At 47.1% G+C, this 17,224-nt stretch overlaps 1 protein-coding gene across 1 annotated transcript in view; it reads left to right on the plus strand.

Annotated features, from left to right (window-relative positions):
- Positions 1-581: 581 nt before the first annotated feature.
- Positions 582-17,224, plus strand: part of ATP4A (ATPase H+/K+ transporting subunit alpha) — a 31,796-nt gene continuing 15,153 nt past the window's right edge. The window contains exons 1-10 of the mRNA XM_084815361.1: positions 582-822; positions 957-1,160; positions 2,878-2,991; positions 6,032-6,166; positions 8,521-8,638; positions 11,720-11,988; positions 13,181-13,379; positions 13,946-14,055; positions 15,161-15,295; positions 16,940-17,132. Coding sequence (XP_084671487.1) covers positions 817-822; positions 957-1,160; positions 2,878-2,991; positions 6,032-6,166; positions 8,521-8,638; positions 11,720-11,988; positions 13,181-13,379; positions 13,946-14,055; positions 15,161-15,295; positions 16,940-17,132 — 1,483 coding nt within the window. The 5' untranslated portion in view covers positions 582-816. The remainder of the gene's footprint in view (positions 823-956; positions 1,161-2,877; positions 2,992-6,031; positions 6,167-8,520; positions 8,639-11,719; positions 11,989-13,180; positions 13,380-13,945; positions 14,056-15,160; positions 15,296-16,939; positions 17,133-17,224) is intronic.

A 17,224-nucleotide genomic window follows, 5' to 3' on the forward strand; every position in this document is an offset into this window, starting at 1 on the left:
ATCTAAGCTGGGGCTTTGGAGAGGAGGCAGAAACAGGCCTGGAGACCCCATAAGAAGCAGCGTAAAGAGGCTTCTGTGGTCCCCTCCCCGCAGGAAGCCCCGTTTTTGCCCTCTCCACACTCTGCTTTATGAGCACAAAGACGCAGCCCCTGCGATTCTCTGTGCGCAGGCTACGAGAGGGAGGGGGAGGGGAGCACGATTTCCTGGATCTAAGCACTGTCTACAAGCTCAGAGCCAGTAAACCAAAAAATCCTATGGTCCTCTAGACAGTGTCTAATAGCCATAGGATTGCTCTCCCCATTTTTTTCCTCTTCCCTCCCCAATACGTTTTCCTTGTGTGTCATGTCTTCTTTAGGTTGTAAGCCTGAGAGCAGAGACTGTCTCATTTTACTGATGATACGTAAGCCGTGTAAATCTGATCTGGTTTAACCACAGAACTTGCACAGAACTTGCACCGAAGTGCTTCAGTGGGTAACTTTGGTGGATCAAAACAGTACTTTCCCTCCTCTTAGCGGGCATCTGAGCATGCTCAGTTCTTCTATTCCTCTCACTCATACACTCTGCCAGCACTCCGTGGCCTTGAACAAGCTCTGTGAAGCTGCTTGTAAAGACAGCTGCATTTTTTTTCCTTTCTTCAAAGACAGAAGAAAATCTTAGTTAGAGTCTCAGTTAGTGAAATCACATCGATCCGCATAGACTCAAAACTGCAAGGTCTTCTCGCCTAGGGGTCAAGAGTCTGGAATATAAGACTGATTCTTAAATATGAGTCTGGGGTCTTTTAAGGGCTCTTCTTAAAAGGGTCTCCCCCAAACCCTCATGCAGGTCATTCATTCCAGATCAAATTGGCCATCTCCGGTCTTTGTTAGCAACATTATTTAACCCTTTTAATACCAGATTAACAAGCCGCTCCAGGAAGTTTCTCTGATTGTCCTGTCTACCCTTTTCTCCACCTCCAGGGTCTGACAAGCACTGTGGCAGGAGAGGTCCTTCTTCGCGATGGCCCCAATGAGTTGAAGCCCCCCAAGGGCACTCCCGAGTATGTGAAGTTTGCCCGTCAACTGGCTGGAGGACTGCAGTGTCTCATGTGGGTGGCAGCTGCCATCTGCCTCATCGCCTTTGGTATCCAGTGCGGGCAAGGCAGTCTGACCAGTGCGGACGATGTAAGTAACCTGTCCTACTATGGCTGAATCAGACTTGGTTTTCGAGCAAATTATGGAGCAATCTAAAAGGCAAGGCCATGCGCAAAAGTTCTGGTCCAGTATGGGATAGGCAAAGGCAGGAGTGGTCCAGATACAAGTAAAGGTCAAAGCACAGTTAAGCAGTAAGTTACCATACACAGTCCAGATGCAGAGTCAGGAGTCCAAAGGTCGGTAGCACGGAAGGTCAATCACAAGGCAAAGTCTGGAAAGCAAGGTATAAGGCACAGGGGTTGATTAACAGTATTGTTCCAGCACTAGCTAGGCTAAACAACTGTTTTCCAGTTGTTTTCCGGGCCAAATTCAAGGTGTTGGTTTTGACCTTTAAAACCCTATGTGGTTCCGGCCCAGCCTATCTTAAGGAGCGCCTCCAGCAGCACCAGACAGGCCGCTTGACAAGATGAGCCTCGGATGGCCTTCTCTCTGTCCCATCAGCCAGGACAGCTAGACTGGTGGGGACGAGGGAGAGGGCCTTTTCTGTGGTGGCCCCACTCTGTGGAACTCCCTCCCTAGGGAACTCCGCCATGCCCCCTCTTTAATGAGCTTCCACCGTGCATTAAAAACGTGGTTGTTCAGGCAGGCATTTGGGGTGGGTTAGGGTATTTTAGAAAACGCTTTTATTGTATAATTTTATAGTTTTAAACTGTTTTATTATATGCTGTACATCGCCCAGAGTGGCTGGGTGACCAGCCAGATGGGCGATTAATAAATTTAATAAATAAATAAATAAATAAATAAATAAATAAAATTGAAGGCTTATCTAGCCAGAGTTTTCTGAGCCCCACCCAGGGCTCAGCTGCAGTGTGTTATAGGCCCTCTGGCAAACGTCCTCCTCAGGAGGAGGGCCTTGCTCCTGAGTCCTCCTTTGTAATCAAGCACTCCTTCTCAGAGGAGCCCTATTGGCCTGCCTCTTGAGGCAGCAATGCTCTCAGGGGCTAGGTGGCTGCCCAGCCTCTGCCTCAGAGGTGAAATTCCCCTCTTCCTGCAGGGATGGACTAGCAGTGATCTCCTCTGAGAGCCCAGGCTCCCTCAGAACTCCTGACATGGGTGGCTCCTTGGGATTGTCTGTCTCTGGGAGCTCCAGCTCCTCCTCAGAGGAGGATTCCTCCAGCAGGGAGCATGACAGGATCCAGGAGGATGCTGGAAGGACTGAACAGTGGCAGGGGACAAATTTGGGAGCTAGCTTCCCCAGCAATACAAGACTATTTCCATGTGCAAATGGATGCTGAAGGGGTGTAGCTGAGACAACATGGTAATCAGTGCCATCTTCCAGATTTGGAGGACTCTTGGGCAAGACACCCTCAATGGGCTCTCCCCTTCAGTGAGCCTACCTTCTCACCACCATTGTCACCATCTGTGATTGCTCTTCATCCTCTTTCTAATCACCACTACCGCTCGCTTACTTGGCAGGCAGAGAGCCAGTGAGCAACCAGGCAGGGGCTCCTGCTCTTCCTCACCACTTCTGTTGTCTGGGCCAAAGCAAAAGTCAGGTGAACGAACAGGTTGTGAGGGTGAAGAGGAGGAGCAACTCCAGGGAGCTGTTGTCAGTGGGCCCCTGCTAGGTTGTGGGCTCTCGGCAGATGCCCAACCACGCCTACCCTTGACGCCGACCCTGATGGTAATACAGGAGACTGGCAATAACCTTTTGCTTCCTTCCCCCTCCCACCCTCCACCTATGTAGCTTTACTTGGCTATTGCCCTCATTGCTGTGGTGGTTGTGACCGGCTGCTTTGGCTACTATCAGGAATTCAAAAGCACCAACATCATTGCAAGCTTCAAGAATCTAGTGCCACAGGTAAGGAAAAGGTCCTGGGTGCCCACAGCTGCAAATGTGGCTGGAGGCAGTAATGGATGAGACCAGCAATTAAAAAAAATAGATCAGGCTCCTTTACTTTGTAGGGCCAAACTTGACATGACACATGGACACACACGTAGCATTTTGACATTACGCAGTCACACACACGTAGCATTTTGACATTACGCAGTCACACACACGTAGCATTTTGACATTACGCAGTCACACACACGTAGCATTTTGACATTACGCAGTCACACACACGTAGCATTTTGACATTACGCAGTCACACACACGTAGCATTTTGACATTACGCAGTCACACACACGTAGCATTTTGACATTACGCAGTCACACACACGTAGCATTTTGACATTACGCAGTCACACACATGTAGCATTTTCTCCCAATGACAATTCTTGTTAAAAAAAAAACCTATTGAAAAATACCCTGGGGAGGGGGCTACAACCAGAAGTAGAAGGACATGAGGAGGGGGCACTTAACCCTTTCCATGCGGGCTGCTTTTCTACTCAACCCACACACACACACACACTGCTTCCCCATCACCCACACTTCCTCCTGTTCTCACAGACACACAAGGGATACCTGTTATTTTTCACCTGTGGTGGGAAAAATTCACAGGGAGTGGGTAGCAATTTTGAGTGGGGAAAGGGCTGGCAAGGAAAGGTTTGCTCAACCTTCTGCTCCCTCCCGTATCTTGGCACTCTCCGGATCAAACTTGCAGCCTCCCAAGACTGCTTTTCATGAAAAAAAAAAAAAATTGAGAGAGATGCTTCTGTGAGTTAATAGCCCATTTTTGCCCTAATATTTGTGTTATTTGGGCACGGCTGACCTTAATCATTTTTTGCACCTGGAAGTCAAAATGGTGGATAAACGGGGAGGTGGGGAGGTGTCCTACTTTAGAGAGGACATTCCTCCATTTGAAGGGCTGTCCACTTAAAGTCCAGTTTAAATAATTTAAAAAACCTAACAAGGGAGAGCAGGGGGCCTTGAAGTTGCCCATCAACAGTTGTTAGCCCCTGGTTACCAGACTAGGCAGACACATGCATAGATCATTCAGTCATAGTTTTCTCCACTCTGGCGAGGTGCATTGTATTTCTATTTAAATTATAGCGATTATTTCCAAATGTGCATCTATCATCTGTGTGTGTGTGTGTGTGTGTGTGTGTGTGTGTGTCTCAAGGCCCTCTTTTGTTCTCTTTTATGGCAATGCATTTCCTCTGTTTTGGCGATTTGTAAGTTGCCATCCTAACAGATAACAATATCCAGGCCTGAACAGCAGGGCTCCTCCCTCTACCCAGTTCTTCCTTCAGACAGCAATTCAAGCTGATGCCGAATCTGGAATTTTACTGAGTGCATTAAGATGCCTTGCACGTAGCAACAGGCGTCTTCAGTCCAAGCTAGACGTTAATTTAATTGTGTGACTAGAAGCCCTGTGGTGGCCTGGCCTGCCTCCCCTTGATTAGAATTAAAACAAATAACAAAAAACAGAGTCCATACACACAAGCATCTGAGGACACATTCTATCTCACATCTGAACCTGATGAATGATTTAAAACACACACACACACACTTTCTTCCTGCTTGGCATGATGATACTGACAACCAAGACAGCCCGAGGTGAGAGCACTGACCTCCAGGGTGGTTTGCTCATCTGTAGGGTCTTGGGGAGAGACTGAGATTGGAGACAGGAACATGGTCCCCACTGTGCTCTGTTGCTTCATGCTAAGACCATCCTGCATGCAGGGATGATGAAAAAAACCAACACCCACTGAAATGGCTTTTTTTTCCTTCTCGTTTACACAACAACAACTTCTTTTACACAACAAGTAAAAGCCCAGGAGCAGGTCTTCCCATGAAGCAAGAGGCGGCAGGCTCTAGCACAAGGACTGTTTTGCTGCCTCCAGTCTCAGCCTCTTTCTCCCTGACCCCTACAGATGAGCAAACTACCCTGGAGTCAAAGTTCTCACCCTGAAGTAACTTATTTCTCTGCAAACTACTTTGCAATTGATCACCCTGCCCTCCTCCCTTGTGTGGTTCTTTCCCAGGGATAGTTGCGCCTTACTCTCAGAAGAGTTATGGGACAAGACTTTAGGCTTAGTGGCAGAGCTTGAAGAAGTTTCGATCCCTTGCGTCTCCAGTGAAGAGCATCAGGTAGCAACTGCTAGGAAGGACGTGTGTCTGAGACCCTGGAAAGCCACTTCCAGGCACAGTAGACGATACTGGATGAGAGAGACAGAATGCCTGGGTTGACACGACACGCTAACCCACACTCAGTGGTTGAGCACTGGTTGCTGTTGAACTGTGGTTTATCGTGTTGTCTGAACGCAGCGTGCTTTCCACAGGGTGGCTTCTTGACCATATAGTGTGGCTTGTTAACCACCCTGAACAACCCAACAACAAACCCTGGGTTCTAAAGGTGGCTTGTTTGAGAAAAATAAGCCACACTGCATGGTTAACAAGGGAAGCTCAGAAGACAGCAACAAGAGAGTGGGCCTTCTTGGTGGTGGCCCCCCAATTCTGGAATGATCTCCCTGATGAGGCCCACCTGGCATCAACATTGTTATCTTTTCTGCACCAGGTTAAGACCTTTCTCTTCTCCCAGGCATTTGGCAGCATATGATAAGTTTTAATTGATCATGGATTGCCTTATGGTTATGGTTGTTTGAGATTGCTTGTTTGAAATTGTTTTAGATATATGTTATCTTGTGTATATTGTCCGCTCATGGGGTTTTTATGTAAATGGATTTTAAAGTCTGCATACTGTATTTTTAATGTTTTTCATCTTTGTAAACTGCCCAGAGAGCTTTGGCTAGTGGGTGGTATAGAAATGTTCATCATCATCAATCATCCACTATTCAACAACAACCCACACTCAACCACTGAGTGTACGTTAGCATGTTGTATGAACCCAGACACAGTCTGTCCTGTCCTAAAGCAACGTCTTACATTCCAAACCTCAAATGACTGTGTTGGCGTTTAGGATTTTTATGCCTGATTCTTGCTTCTCCCAACTACAGCAAGCCACGGTGATCCGGGATGGGGACAAGTTCCAGATCAATGCCAATCAGCTGGTGGTGGGTGACCTGGTGGAGATCAAAGGGGGCGATCGAGTCCCAGCAGATATCAGGATCATCACCGGGCAGGGGTGCAAGGTACACAAGGCCAGTGGGGGAAATGAAGCACATTCACAACAAACCTCCCCCTGCTGCCGCTGGAGAAAATGTGTGGCTACTGCTCCCTGCTGGAGAGAACTATAAGGCCTGGCTGGTTTGTTAAGTGGGGAGAGAGATTCATTGCGAAGGGAACTGTCATGTTGCATGGGCAGTTTTTGTGCGGAAAGCCTGACAGCCGCGTCTTCTCTACAGTTGCAGCAGAGAAGCAGAGCTGGGCGACTGGGTGCTTAACCCTTCCCCACCACCACTGACACCTCGTTTATCTATGCAAATTTCTGCCCCCCATCAGCTGCTGTTCACCCAGCTAGTGAGCCAGACAAACATAGTTCTGGAAAGCCAGCTTGAGCGGGGGCAGCAGGGGTGTCGGGGTGGGGGGAGAAACAATGGGCTGGGGAAGGGTTAAGCAACCCCTCGTCTGCCCATCATTTCTCTTCCACCATCGCCCTCTCTCCATGCCATTTTGCAAACAAACAAAGAAGTGGCCGCTGCCTTCAAACTTTGCTTGTGGGCTTCACAGAGGCATCTGGTTGGCCACTGTGTGAACAAGTCCCTGAGTCTCATCCAGCAGAGCTGTCCTTGGGTGTGTGTGTGTGTGTGTGTGTGTGTTTGGTTTGGGGTGGGGGTTGCACAAGGTGGCTACATAACATGTGGCTTTTGACTTAAGGATTTGTTAGTATCTATTTATCTATCAAATAATTCTAAATTTGTTATATGATTTTATATTGTTCTATAATATACAGTATAAGAGCCAGTGTGGTGTAGCAGCTAGAGTGCTGGACTAGGGCTAGGGAGGCCCGTGTTCCAATCTCTGCTCTGCCATGAAGCTCACTGGGTGACTTTGGGTCAGTCACTGACTTCCCGTCTAATCTACCTCACAGAGTTGTTGTGACGATAAAAAGAAGAGGAGGGGGATCATGTAAGCTGCCTTGAGCTCCTTGGAGGAAAGGCAGGATATAAATGTAACAATTTTTTTAAAAAATCTAAAATATTAAGGGCTAAACTGCCCAGAGAGCTTCGGCTATTGGGCGGTATAGAAATGAAATAAATAAATAAATAAAATAAGTTAGATTCAGATTTAAGCTGGATCAGCTGTGCTGCCAGTAGACCTCCCCACCCCCTCTTTCCCATGGCAGCGGAGAGATCTTCCATGAATGGAGCTCTTCCTCTCGCAGAAGGCATGTCCAGGATTCAACCCCAAATGTGTTAGATAATCATTCAGACAAATCCAAGGCTCAGAAATACAAATGTTATCCTAATCTGGAGAACTTTCCTATTAAGAAGTGGGGGGCATGCTCTCCCCCCACCCCAAATTTTTTTCTTTTTTTTTTACAGGATGGGGAAAGAAAATGTATATTGCAATGGGGAGTTAAGATTACATGGCTGAAAATGAAATTGCCCAAACCGTGTGGAGGAACCGATCCACACAAAGAGCCTGTGCTGTTCTGCGCTAAACAGCCACATGCATGGGACAGCGCATGTATGAGCCATGCTTTTCTCTGGGCTTCTTCACAAGGAGCTTTTATCCTGCTAGTGAGATTGGTAACTCACAGAAGTTTGCAGGTCCTTTAGATCAGGGGTCCCCAACCCCTGGGCCGTGGACCGGTACTGGTCCATGGCCTGTTAGGAACCGGGCCACAGGAGGGGTGTGGGAACCCCCCTTACCTTGGGTCCGCGGGGGGGAGGTGATCAGTCCCTCCTACCCCCCCGGAATCCATTGGCCACTTGTGTCCCAGTGGCCGGAGGTCCGCCAGCAGCCGGAGCCAGCCAGCAGCTCCACGGACTCGCCGCGGAGCGGAGCCGGCCAGGGCCAGTGAGGATTCCGGGGGGGGAGGGACAGATCACCTCCCCCCGCCTGGGCCCAAGGTAAGGGGGGTTCCCACACTGCTATTGCGGCCCAGTCCCATCCCCCCCTTGGTCCGTGGAAAAATTGTCTTCCACGAGACCGGTCCATGGTGCCAAAAAGGTTGGTGACCGCTGCTTTAGATGACGTCGTCAACCTCCAGGGCGTCTCCTGCACTAAATGACCTTTATTCCATTTTTTAAAAGATTGGAGATTATGAGCTATCAAATTGCAGCACTTGAGTTCCACTTGAATTCCCTCATAAAAGAGGAAAACCAGCAATAAGACAAGCTAGACCACAGCGCCATCTAGTGGCTGTATAATGAAACATATGGAAGACTCAGATAGTGGGGAAAGGAGCAGGAAAAGGGGAGGAAGGAAGCACGTGTAAAGGGAGTCGGTCGTGATCCTGCATTTAAAACAGAAGCAGAAAGTCCCGTTTTAAATGAGAGATTTTAGGCTGGTATAGAGATGCTCTCTTCTTCTTTTTCAGGTGGATAATTCCTCTTTGACAGGAGAATCAGAGCCCCAAGCAAGAACCCCAGAGTATACTCACGAGAGCCCCCTGGAAACAAGGAACATTGCTTTCTTCTCCACCATGTGCTTAGAAGGTAAGAGGGCATGATCTCTGGGCGGGACCTGTGGTCTTCCTGTGGCAAGTTTCTTCACCATCCCTGCTGATCTGCATAGCTGACAGGGCCCAGCACAGAACCACATGCATTCCTCACAGCTGGTTTCCCACCATGAACAGGGTGGTTGTGAAGAAGGACGTACGCAGCCTTTTAACACTTCTTCCTTCAAATCTGCCATCACCCTTCAAATATATTCTGGGGAATAGGATGAAGGAATCCCGAGAAACCCACAGACTCTTCATTTTAGGGAAGAGCGCTGCCAGCAGAAATTCCCAGGTGCCACTGAGAGAGTTCAGCCCATTTTTCCTTCTCCCCCTTAGATCAATGCATGTAGCATCACACGCTGTGCAGGAGATAACGTCTTGGGTGTTTATGGTATGCCAACACCCCGCAGAGTCCAATTGAAGATATATTTTATTAAACATAAATGGAGGGAAGGGATCATAGAGGAATCAGGCAAAATACAACAGAAAATAAAATTTAAAAACCACTTCTACGTTGCCTTTACCGTGCAATTATGTAGCTAGTTCTCAAAAGGTACATGTAAAGAGCATGAGTCCCCGTGAGTGTCCAATTAAGAACATACAAAGAGTCCTGCTGGATCAGACTAGGGATGCTGGAGAAATCTCAAATGAGGCCAGTGTCCAAAGAATCCAACCTCCAGAGTCCACAGAGGACCGGCCGCATTTACCTCCGCATCCATAAGAGTTCCCGCCGGGCAGCTCTCCAGCTTTCTAAAAAATGCAATAGGCTAATGGCTTATCACAGGAAAATTACAGCCGTAAATGGCATATTGTACACCATTTGCAGCTGTAAAGCACTTACTTTTATGTAAATACAGCCGTAAACAGCTGCAATGGAGGTAGAAGTAAGTGCTTTATGGCCACAAATGGCATAAAATACTCCATTTAAGGCTGTAATTTTCCCGCGACAGACTAATGGCAGCCACCATTAGCCTATCACATCTTTTAGACAGATGGAGAGCCACTCTGCCAACTCCAGCAGACACGGCAGGGCTCCAGAGAATTCACGGGGCCTCAAGCAGCCCAAATTGCCCCGCAGAGGACACACACACACCCCAGACCGGACGTGGAGGATTCGCCCATCCCTAGATCAGACCAAAGACCTATTTAGTCCAACATTCTCTTCCCACAGAGGCCAACCAGATGCCTATGGGAAGTCCACAAGCAGGACATGAATGTAGTCATACTCTCCTGCCCAGATTCCCCAGAAATTTGTATATATAGGCCTACTGCCTCCAGTACTGGATGCAATACATAACCATCATGACTAGTAGCCATTCATAGGCTTATTTTCCATGAATTTGTCTCATCCCCTTCCAAAGCCATCCAAGTTGGTGGTGGCCATCACCATACCTTGTGGCAACAAATTCCATACTTTGACAATGTGCTGTGTGAAGAAGTACGTCCTTTTGTCTGTCCTGAATCTCCCACCATTTTGCTTCACTGGATTGCCCGGGTCCTAGCATGATGAGAGAGGGGGTAAAACTTCTCCCTATCCAGTTTCTCCACACCATGCATAATTTTATACACCTCTATCATGCCCCCCACCCGTTACACTCCTTTTCTCTAAGTCAAAAAGCCCCAAATGTAACCATTCCTCACAGGGGACTTGTTGCAGTTCCTTGTATTTGAAGACAAAACAGAGTAAAAGCCTCCCCACCTTTATTCTGTATGGTCAGGGAGCTACTGATTGACAGGCAGGGGGAATCCCTCCCATCGGTAGCTGGGGTAAATGATGTTTGGTGTAAACATCATATAGTTTTGGGCACCTCAGAAGATGGGCAGTGATTGCTGGCCAGCCTAGGAAGGCAGAGAGGTGAGGTTAGAATTGGTGTAGGGTGGCCATATCTCCTCTTTTACAGAGGACAGTCCTCTGTTTGAAGGGCTGCAAGAGGACTGCCCTCTATTTGAAATTGTCCTCTATTAGAAGAGCTGTCCAGTTCAAATTTGGTTTAAAGATAAAGAGCCATCACCAGTTAACACCTGGACAGCAGACTGAACAGGTAGGCACACAGGTCACCTGGTTACACTATGGTGTGATTGCTGTATTTCTATTTAAATTATAGTAGCTATTTCTAAAATTGCATCTATACATCTGCACATTTTATGCAAATCACTGTCCTCTATTTTTATTTATTTATTTATTTATTTATTTCTATACCGCCCAATAGCCGAAGCTCTCTGGGCGGTTCACAAAAATTAAAACCAAACAACACACAATAATACAATTTAAAATATATAGAACATTAAAACCACAATATAACAATACAACCACAATAAAACCTAGCAGCAGTGCAGGAGTTTAAAATACAGATTTAAAACAGCAAAGATAAAAATTTAGAAGGCTAAAATGCTAAAATGCCTGGGAAAATAAAAAGGTCTTCACCTGGCGCCAAAAGGAATACAATGTAGGCGCCAGGCGAACCTCACTAGGGAGCTCATTCCAGAGCCAGGGTACCACAGCAGAAAAAGCCCTCCTCCTAGTAGCCACCCGCCTCACTCCCTTTGGCAGGGGCTCACGGAGAAGGGCCGCTGACGATGATCTTAAGGTCCGGGCAGGTACATATGGGAGGAGGCGATCCTTCAGGTAACCTGGCCCCAAGCCGTTAAGGGCTTTGAATGTTAACACCAGCACTTTGAATCGGGCCCGGAAATGGACTGGCAGCCAGTGCTGCTGGAAAAGTACTGGCGTAATATTTTGGTGATGCATTTCCTCTTCTTTGGAAATTCATAAGTGGCCACCCTCCATTGGGGTGGTATTTTCTCTCTGTCACTGATATTTAACACCAAAAGCCTCGTCCTGTGGATTTGGAGAAGTGGCAGAAGTCGTATGTCCCGCCTGCTTCTCTATAATGGAGAATGTGGTCTTTTGGCAAATACAAGGGCTGTTAAAGGGGACATGCACTGTCTGCCCAGCCTGGCATGAAAGTAGTGTTCTTGGCAAATACACTATAGAGGGCATGCCCATCTAGACACAGAGGTTGGGTATGATGGTTATGAACCCCAATGAGCTCTGTATCTTCTCACATGCCCTCAGGCACTGCCACCGGCATCATCATTAACACTGGGGACCGCACCATCATCGGGCGCATCGCCAGCTTGGCCTCGGGCGTGGAGAACGAGAAAACGCCCATCGCCATCGAAATAGAGCACTTTGTTGACATCATCGCCGGCCTGGCCATCTTCTTTGGAGCCACCTTCTTTGTGGTCGCTATGGTGATTGGCTACCCCTTCCTCAGGGCCATGGTCTTCTTCATGGCCATTGTTGTGGCTTACGTCCCTGAGGGCCTTCTGGCAACTGTCACCGTAAGTATCCCTCTCCATCAGTTGGGGGACTCTTTCCAGGCGACAAAAATGTCATCTCACCCCACCCCACAGCCAACCCTAGTGTGCTATGGCTACTTAGAACTAAACTAGTGCTAGCCTCGTTGGGGCTGGTGGTCTTCTATCTTACCCCTCCCTGTGCATGGATTGCTTCTGGGGAGAACGGCTATGTTGCCAGGGGATAGGTTTGCTGTCTTTGTTTCTAGCAGGGCTCCTGTAACATTAACAGCTGAATGGCAAGCAGAACTTCAGTGGGTAATGCTTTCCCAATTACCACAGAGGTTCCAAATATTTGCTGCTGTTTCAACTTAGAAAATTAGAATTAGAATAAACAAGCGGGACTGCAACAAAATGTTGCAGCGTGAAGCGCTCCTGTACAGAGTTCCAGTCAGTCACTCACGCCCAGTTCCAGGATACTCCACTGTATTCCCAGTTTTCCTTTTTTTTTTTTCCTCTCCCAACAGTCAGTCAGTATTCCATGGCTACTGAGCATAGTCTGTCTTCACTGGGCTGCTTTGGGGTCCCCCCTCCACTTAGGGTTTTTTTCCCTAAAGATTTTTGCAGGTATCCACAAGTCTGCTGCTCTTGTGTGTGGATGATGCCATTTTGGCTACATAAACAACAGCACTCCCTCTGAGCATTGGAAATAGAGGGAGTAGTTGAGTCCAAGGCGTTGTGGCCATAACTCAGTGGGAGAGCACATACTTTGCATACAGAAGGTCCCGGGTTCAATCCCTGGCACCTCCATTTAAATGCATCTCAGATAGCAGGACATCTCCTTCAAACTTGAGAGCCAGCGTGGTGTAGTGGCTAGCGTGTTGGACTGGGAGTCGGGAGATCCGGGTTCTCGTCCCCACTCGGCCATGGAAGCTCACTGGGTGACTTTGGGCCAGACACAGACTCTCAGCCCAACCCACCTCACAGGGTTGTTGTTGTGAGGATAAAATGGAGAGGAGGAGGAGGATGTACACCGCCTTGGGTTCCTTAAGGAGGAAAAACGGCGAGATATAAATCAAATAAATAAATAAACTTCGAAGAGTTACTGCCAGTCAGTGTAGGACAATACTGAGCTTGAAGGACAAATGGCAGCTTCATACATTCATTATACAACTTGATGTATTCAACCTACATTTTGTACATTCAGTCTCTCTCTCTCTCATTCTGTCTTTTTCAGGTTTGTCTTTCCCTCACAGCCAAACGCTTAGCCAGGAAGAACTGTGTGGTAAAGAATCTGGAGGCCGTAGAGACGCTGGGCTCTACTTCAGTCATCTGCTCCGATAAAACTGGGACCCTCACACAGAACCGTATGACCGTCTCTCATCTTTGGTTTGACAACCAAATTCATACCGCAGATACCACAGAAGACCAGTCAGGTACAGAATTGTATTTAGCAGGGGGCAGGCCAGAAACAGTTGCGACACAAAGACTAGTAGACAGGGCTGGCCTTTAGGACAGGGTGGATTAAAAGTTTCCTTCTTAGCCTGGGCTTCTTGTGTTAAAAAGACTCGCATGTTCACTATGTTTAATAACAGTGGTGGTTTCTGTTGGAAGCCTGCCCTGATTTGTCCTGTTGTTTTATACTTCTTACTACTTAACCAGGGGTCTCTCTGTTTATGACTCAGTAAAGTTTACCAAGCCCTTCAGTTTCTGGATCCAGGCTTTGTTGTTCGGTCACTTCTGCTAACAGAGACTACACCAAGTGTTGGGAAAGAATTCTTGCTTTCCCGGGATATCCCACTGTTGTGTAAACACAAGCTTTGCTGTTTACACTTGGTGTTTACACTTTCATTTGACAGCAGCTTTCCAGGCAGAACAAGTTCTGTCAATGCATAAGACTGGTCAAAGCTAGGTTGCAGCATGCTACAACATAGAAAAACTATCAGTTCCACTGCTCCCCTCACTTTCTCTTTCTCTCTCTCTGTCTCTCTCTCTCTTCCAGGGCAGAGTTTCGATCAGTCATCAGAGACATGGAGAGCTCTATGCAAAGTGGTGAGCCTCTGCAATCGTGCCTTTTTCAAATCAGGCCAGGATAATGTACCTGTGCCAAAGGTAAGAAAGATCCAGGGGAATGGCTGGCACACATGATTGTTATTAAAAGGCAAATAGGGCAGCATTTAGCTGAAGCTAAGCAGTCAGTGTCTGGATGGTCCACTGAGAACCCCATGTACACTGCCTTGAGCTTCCTAAGGGAAAGATGGAATATAAATAATATTTATTGAATTCACATCTAGTTTGATCAGTAATGTTTCAGGCCATTTTAGCAAAATAATGTCATAAAATGGCAACAAACGCAGTTAAAATGTTGCAATACTCACTTTAAAAAAAATCAGTTGTATCCAGATTCAAGCTGGATAAACTCTGGCGGAAGTGGACTTCCCCGCTCTTTCCCATGGAAGCCCTTTCAGCCCCCTGAAAATGCTACACAGAGAATCAGGAGACCCTGCTGAATGGGGTGAGCTGTGATGTGGGGGGATCCCCAGAAACTAGGTGGAGGGACCTTCCATGAGCGAAGCCATTCCTCCCACAGAAGGTCCCTTCCTCTTGCGGAAGGCAGATCCTAGATCCAGCCCAATGTAAATGATTTGGCAGGGCATGAGCAACTGGAGACTGGCACCCAGTGATGCCACCAGGGTCTTTGTATTATTTTACAGGATTTTGTCTTTTAAAAGGCCCTTACATAGTGTGGTGCAGTGGTTAGAGTGAGACTTAGGCCAAAGAGACCTGGATTCAAATCCCTGCTCCACTGGGAAGCACCCTGGGCAATGTTGTTTTGGTCACTGTCTCCCAGCCTAACCTACCACTCAAGGTTGTTGTGAGGTTAAAATGGGAGGGGGTACCAGGCGTACTGCCCCAAGTTCTGGGCAAGAAGGTTGAAATAAATAGGAAGCTGTATAGTGCTGGTCCTTTGGCGGAGCTGGCAAGACCCATAAAGGAGAACTTGTATCACTCCCCTGCCACATGGAAGAGAAGACTTTCTGCTCATGCTCAGAGACTCTGTTCTCTCTAGCCAATCTGCATGTAGAGCTGCCAGATTCTTTCTTGGATATGGCATCTCTATATGTCATCTGGAACAGCCCTGTGTGTTTCCCCTTAAATGGGGCTGCAACTCAGCATTTCAACAGTACTCACCTGTCTCCATATCCTCCTCACCCAGCGGATTGTGATTGGAGACGCCTCAGAGACCGCCCTGGTGAAGTTCTCCGAGATCACCCTGGGGAACGTGATGGAATACCGGGAACGGCACAAAAAAGTCTGTGAGATCCCCTTCAACTCTACCAACAAGTTCCAGGTCAGCAGCTGATGTCCCGTTCCCTCGGCTACAGAGGGCTGAATGGCAGCCCTGGTTCAGTTAGCTCAGAATTAACTGCACAAGAGCAGCATTATGCTGAGACAAACCCATTGCTAGGGACTGAGAAATTTAGTACTTGAGGAATTCAGTCTTTTTGTGAATTCTGAGAAGAACTGACCTGATACACACCTCCCCAACTAATGTGTGGGAACCAGGATGTAATTATCCATCGGGTTTTGCCATTTTTCCAAATTTCGCAATTCAGTTTTCAGCTCAGAAATAAGTTACCCAAATGATTTGAAAATGCTTATTTGAGGACACAAAACATTTAGAAATGAACACTTTGAGATAAAACATGCTTATTTGTGCATATTTTGTGCAAAGGGGAATACACACCAAAATATGAATTTTTAGTGGGTTTTTTTATTTAAAAAAACACAAATGTACAGATTAATGTGGAAATGGGACAGAATGGACTTATGAATAGATGCATGCAAAACTGACACAGACTGGAAATAGACTGGTCTGTCTATTCATGGGACCATATAGTCCCAATTCTCTACCGTGATTGGTCAGATCTTTAAGGGGTCAGGCAGAGGCCTTTCTCAGCTTTGCTACTTGAGGTAGCTGGAGATGCCAGCAACTGACTCAGTGACTTTCTGCATGCAAAATTTTAGTAGATCCTAATAACTAACTAAGGTGTCCACCTTTGGACATCGAGGGAGGCCCTGTTTTCCTAAGGGCTGCTGTTGTGGAACCATTTTTTACGTGGGTAAGCACTCAAAAGTGGCATCCCTCATCTGCATCCTGGACCAATGCAGTATACTCCATCATCTCAGGATCCTAGAAACTCAGTTCTGCTGTATGTCCAGAACAGGCCTCGGTCCTCCACCCCTCAGTTTGGTGCCAAAAGACAGGTAGCTAAAATGTGAGGAGTTGGATCGAGATTTAGCCATAGTTAGAGTAGACCCATTGACATCAATGGGAGAAGTGAGGCATGACTAACTCAAGTCCCATTTATTTCAGTGGGTCTATGCTAAGGATGACTAGGGACAATAGAGAAATCCAGAATGGATTCAAATCAGTTTGGATTTCTATTAATCCAACCCACAGATTCTCCAGTGGACCTGCTTTCTCTGAGTCGCACGTATTCCACACACTTGCAGACAGTTTTCTGGGAATTGTACACAAATTTAATCATACAAAAATACAGAGAGAAAAACCACCAACCAAAAATGTTCATTTTACCCCAAAGGCTAAAGTGTGAAAATGCAAATTTTGGAAGGTTTTGCACATTAAAAAAAAAACAAAAAACTTGCGGGGAGATTTGCACAAATTTGCATTAAGTAATGCACATTAGTGCTAATCTGCATTAGTTAATGTGGATTAGTGTGTTCGCACACATGTGCAACTGCACATAACCACACATGCAAATTAGGACAAGTAGTACAAAATTCTCCTACCAAAAATCCAATTCCATCAATGAGGAGATGACAGAACGAAATATGCCTGACAATCCGTGAAACGAAGATGGAAAAGATTTAACAAAATCCGAACATCCCTACTAAATCTGGATCCAGCTGAATATACTTTTATGAGTGGATCTTCATCCGTTCCATGTTCTCCTCTCCCACCCCATTACAGCTGTCCATCCACGAGCTAGAAGACTCTAGAGACCAGCGCCACCTGCTGGTGATGAAAGGTGCTCCCGAGCGCATCCTGGAACGTTGTTCCACCATCATGATCAAGGGCCAAGAGTTGCCCCTTGATGAGCAGTGGAAGGAAGCTTTCCAAACAGCTTATATGGACCTTGGTGGACTGGGCGAGCGTGTACTGGGTAAGAGGGGATGGTGCCAGAGATTGAATTTGGGATTCAATAAAGGCAAAGTCTGCCACTGAGCTAATAGCAGGGCCTGTCCCAGCTTTGGG

This window comes from Heloderma suspectum, chromosome 10 (assembly GCF_057233095.1).
Source record: "Heloderma suspectum isolate Gila_16-S chromosome 10, 16-S_ref, whole genome shotgun sequence".
NCBI lineage: Eukaryota > Metazoa > Chordata > Lepidosauria > Squamata > Helodermatidae > Heloderma > Heloderma suspectum.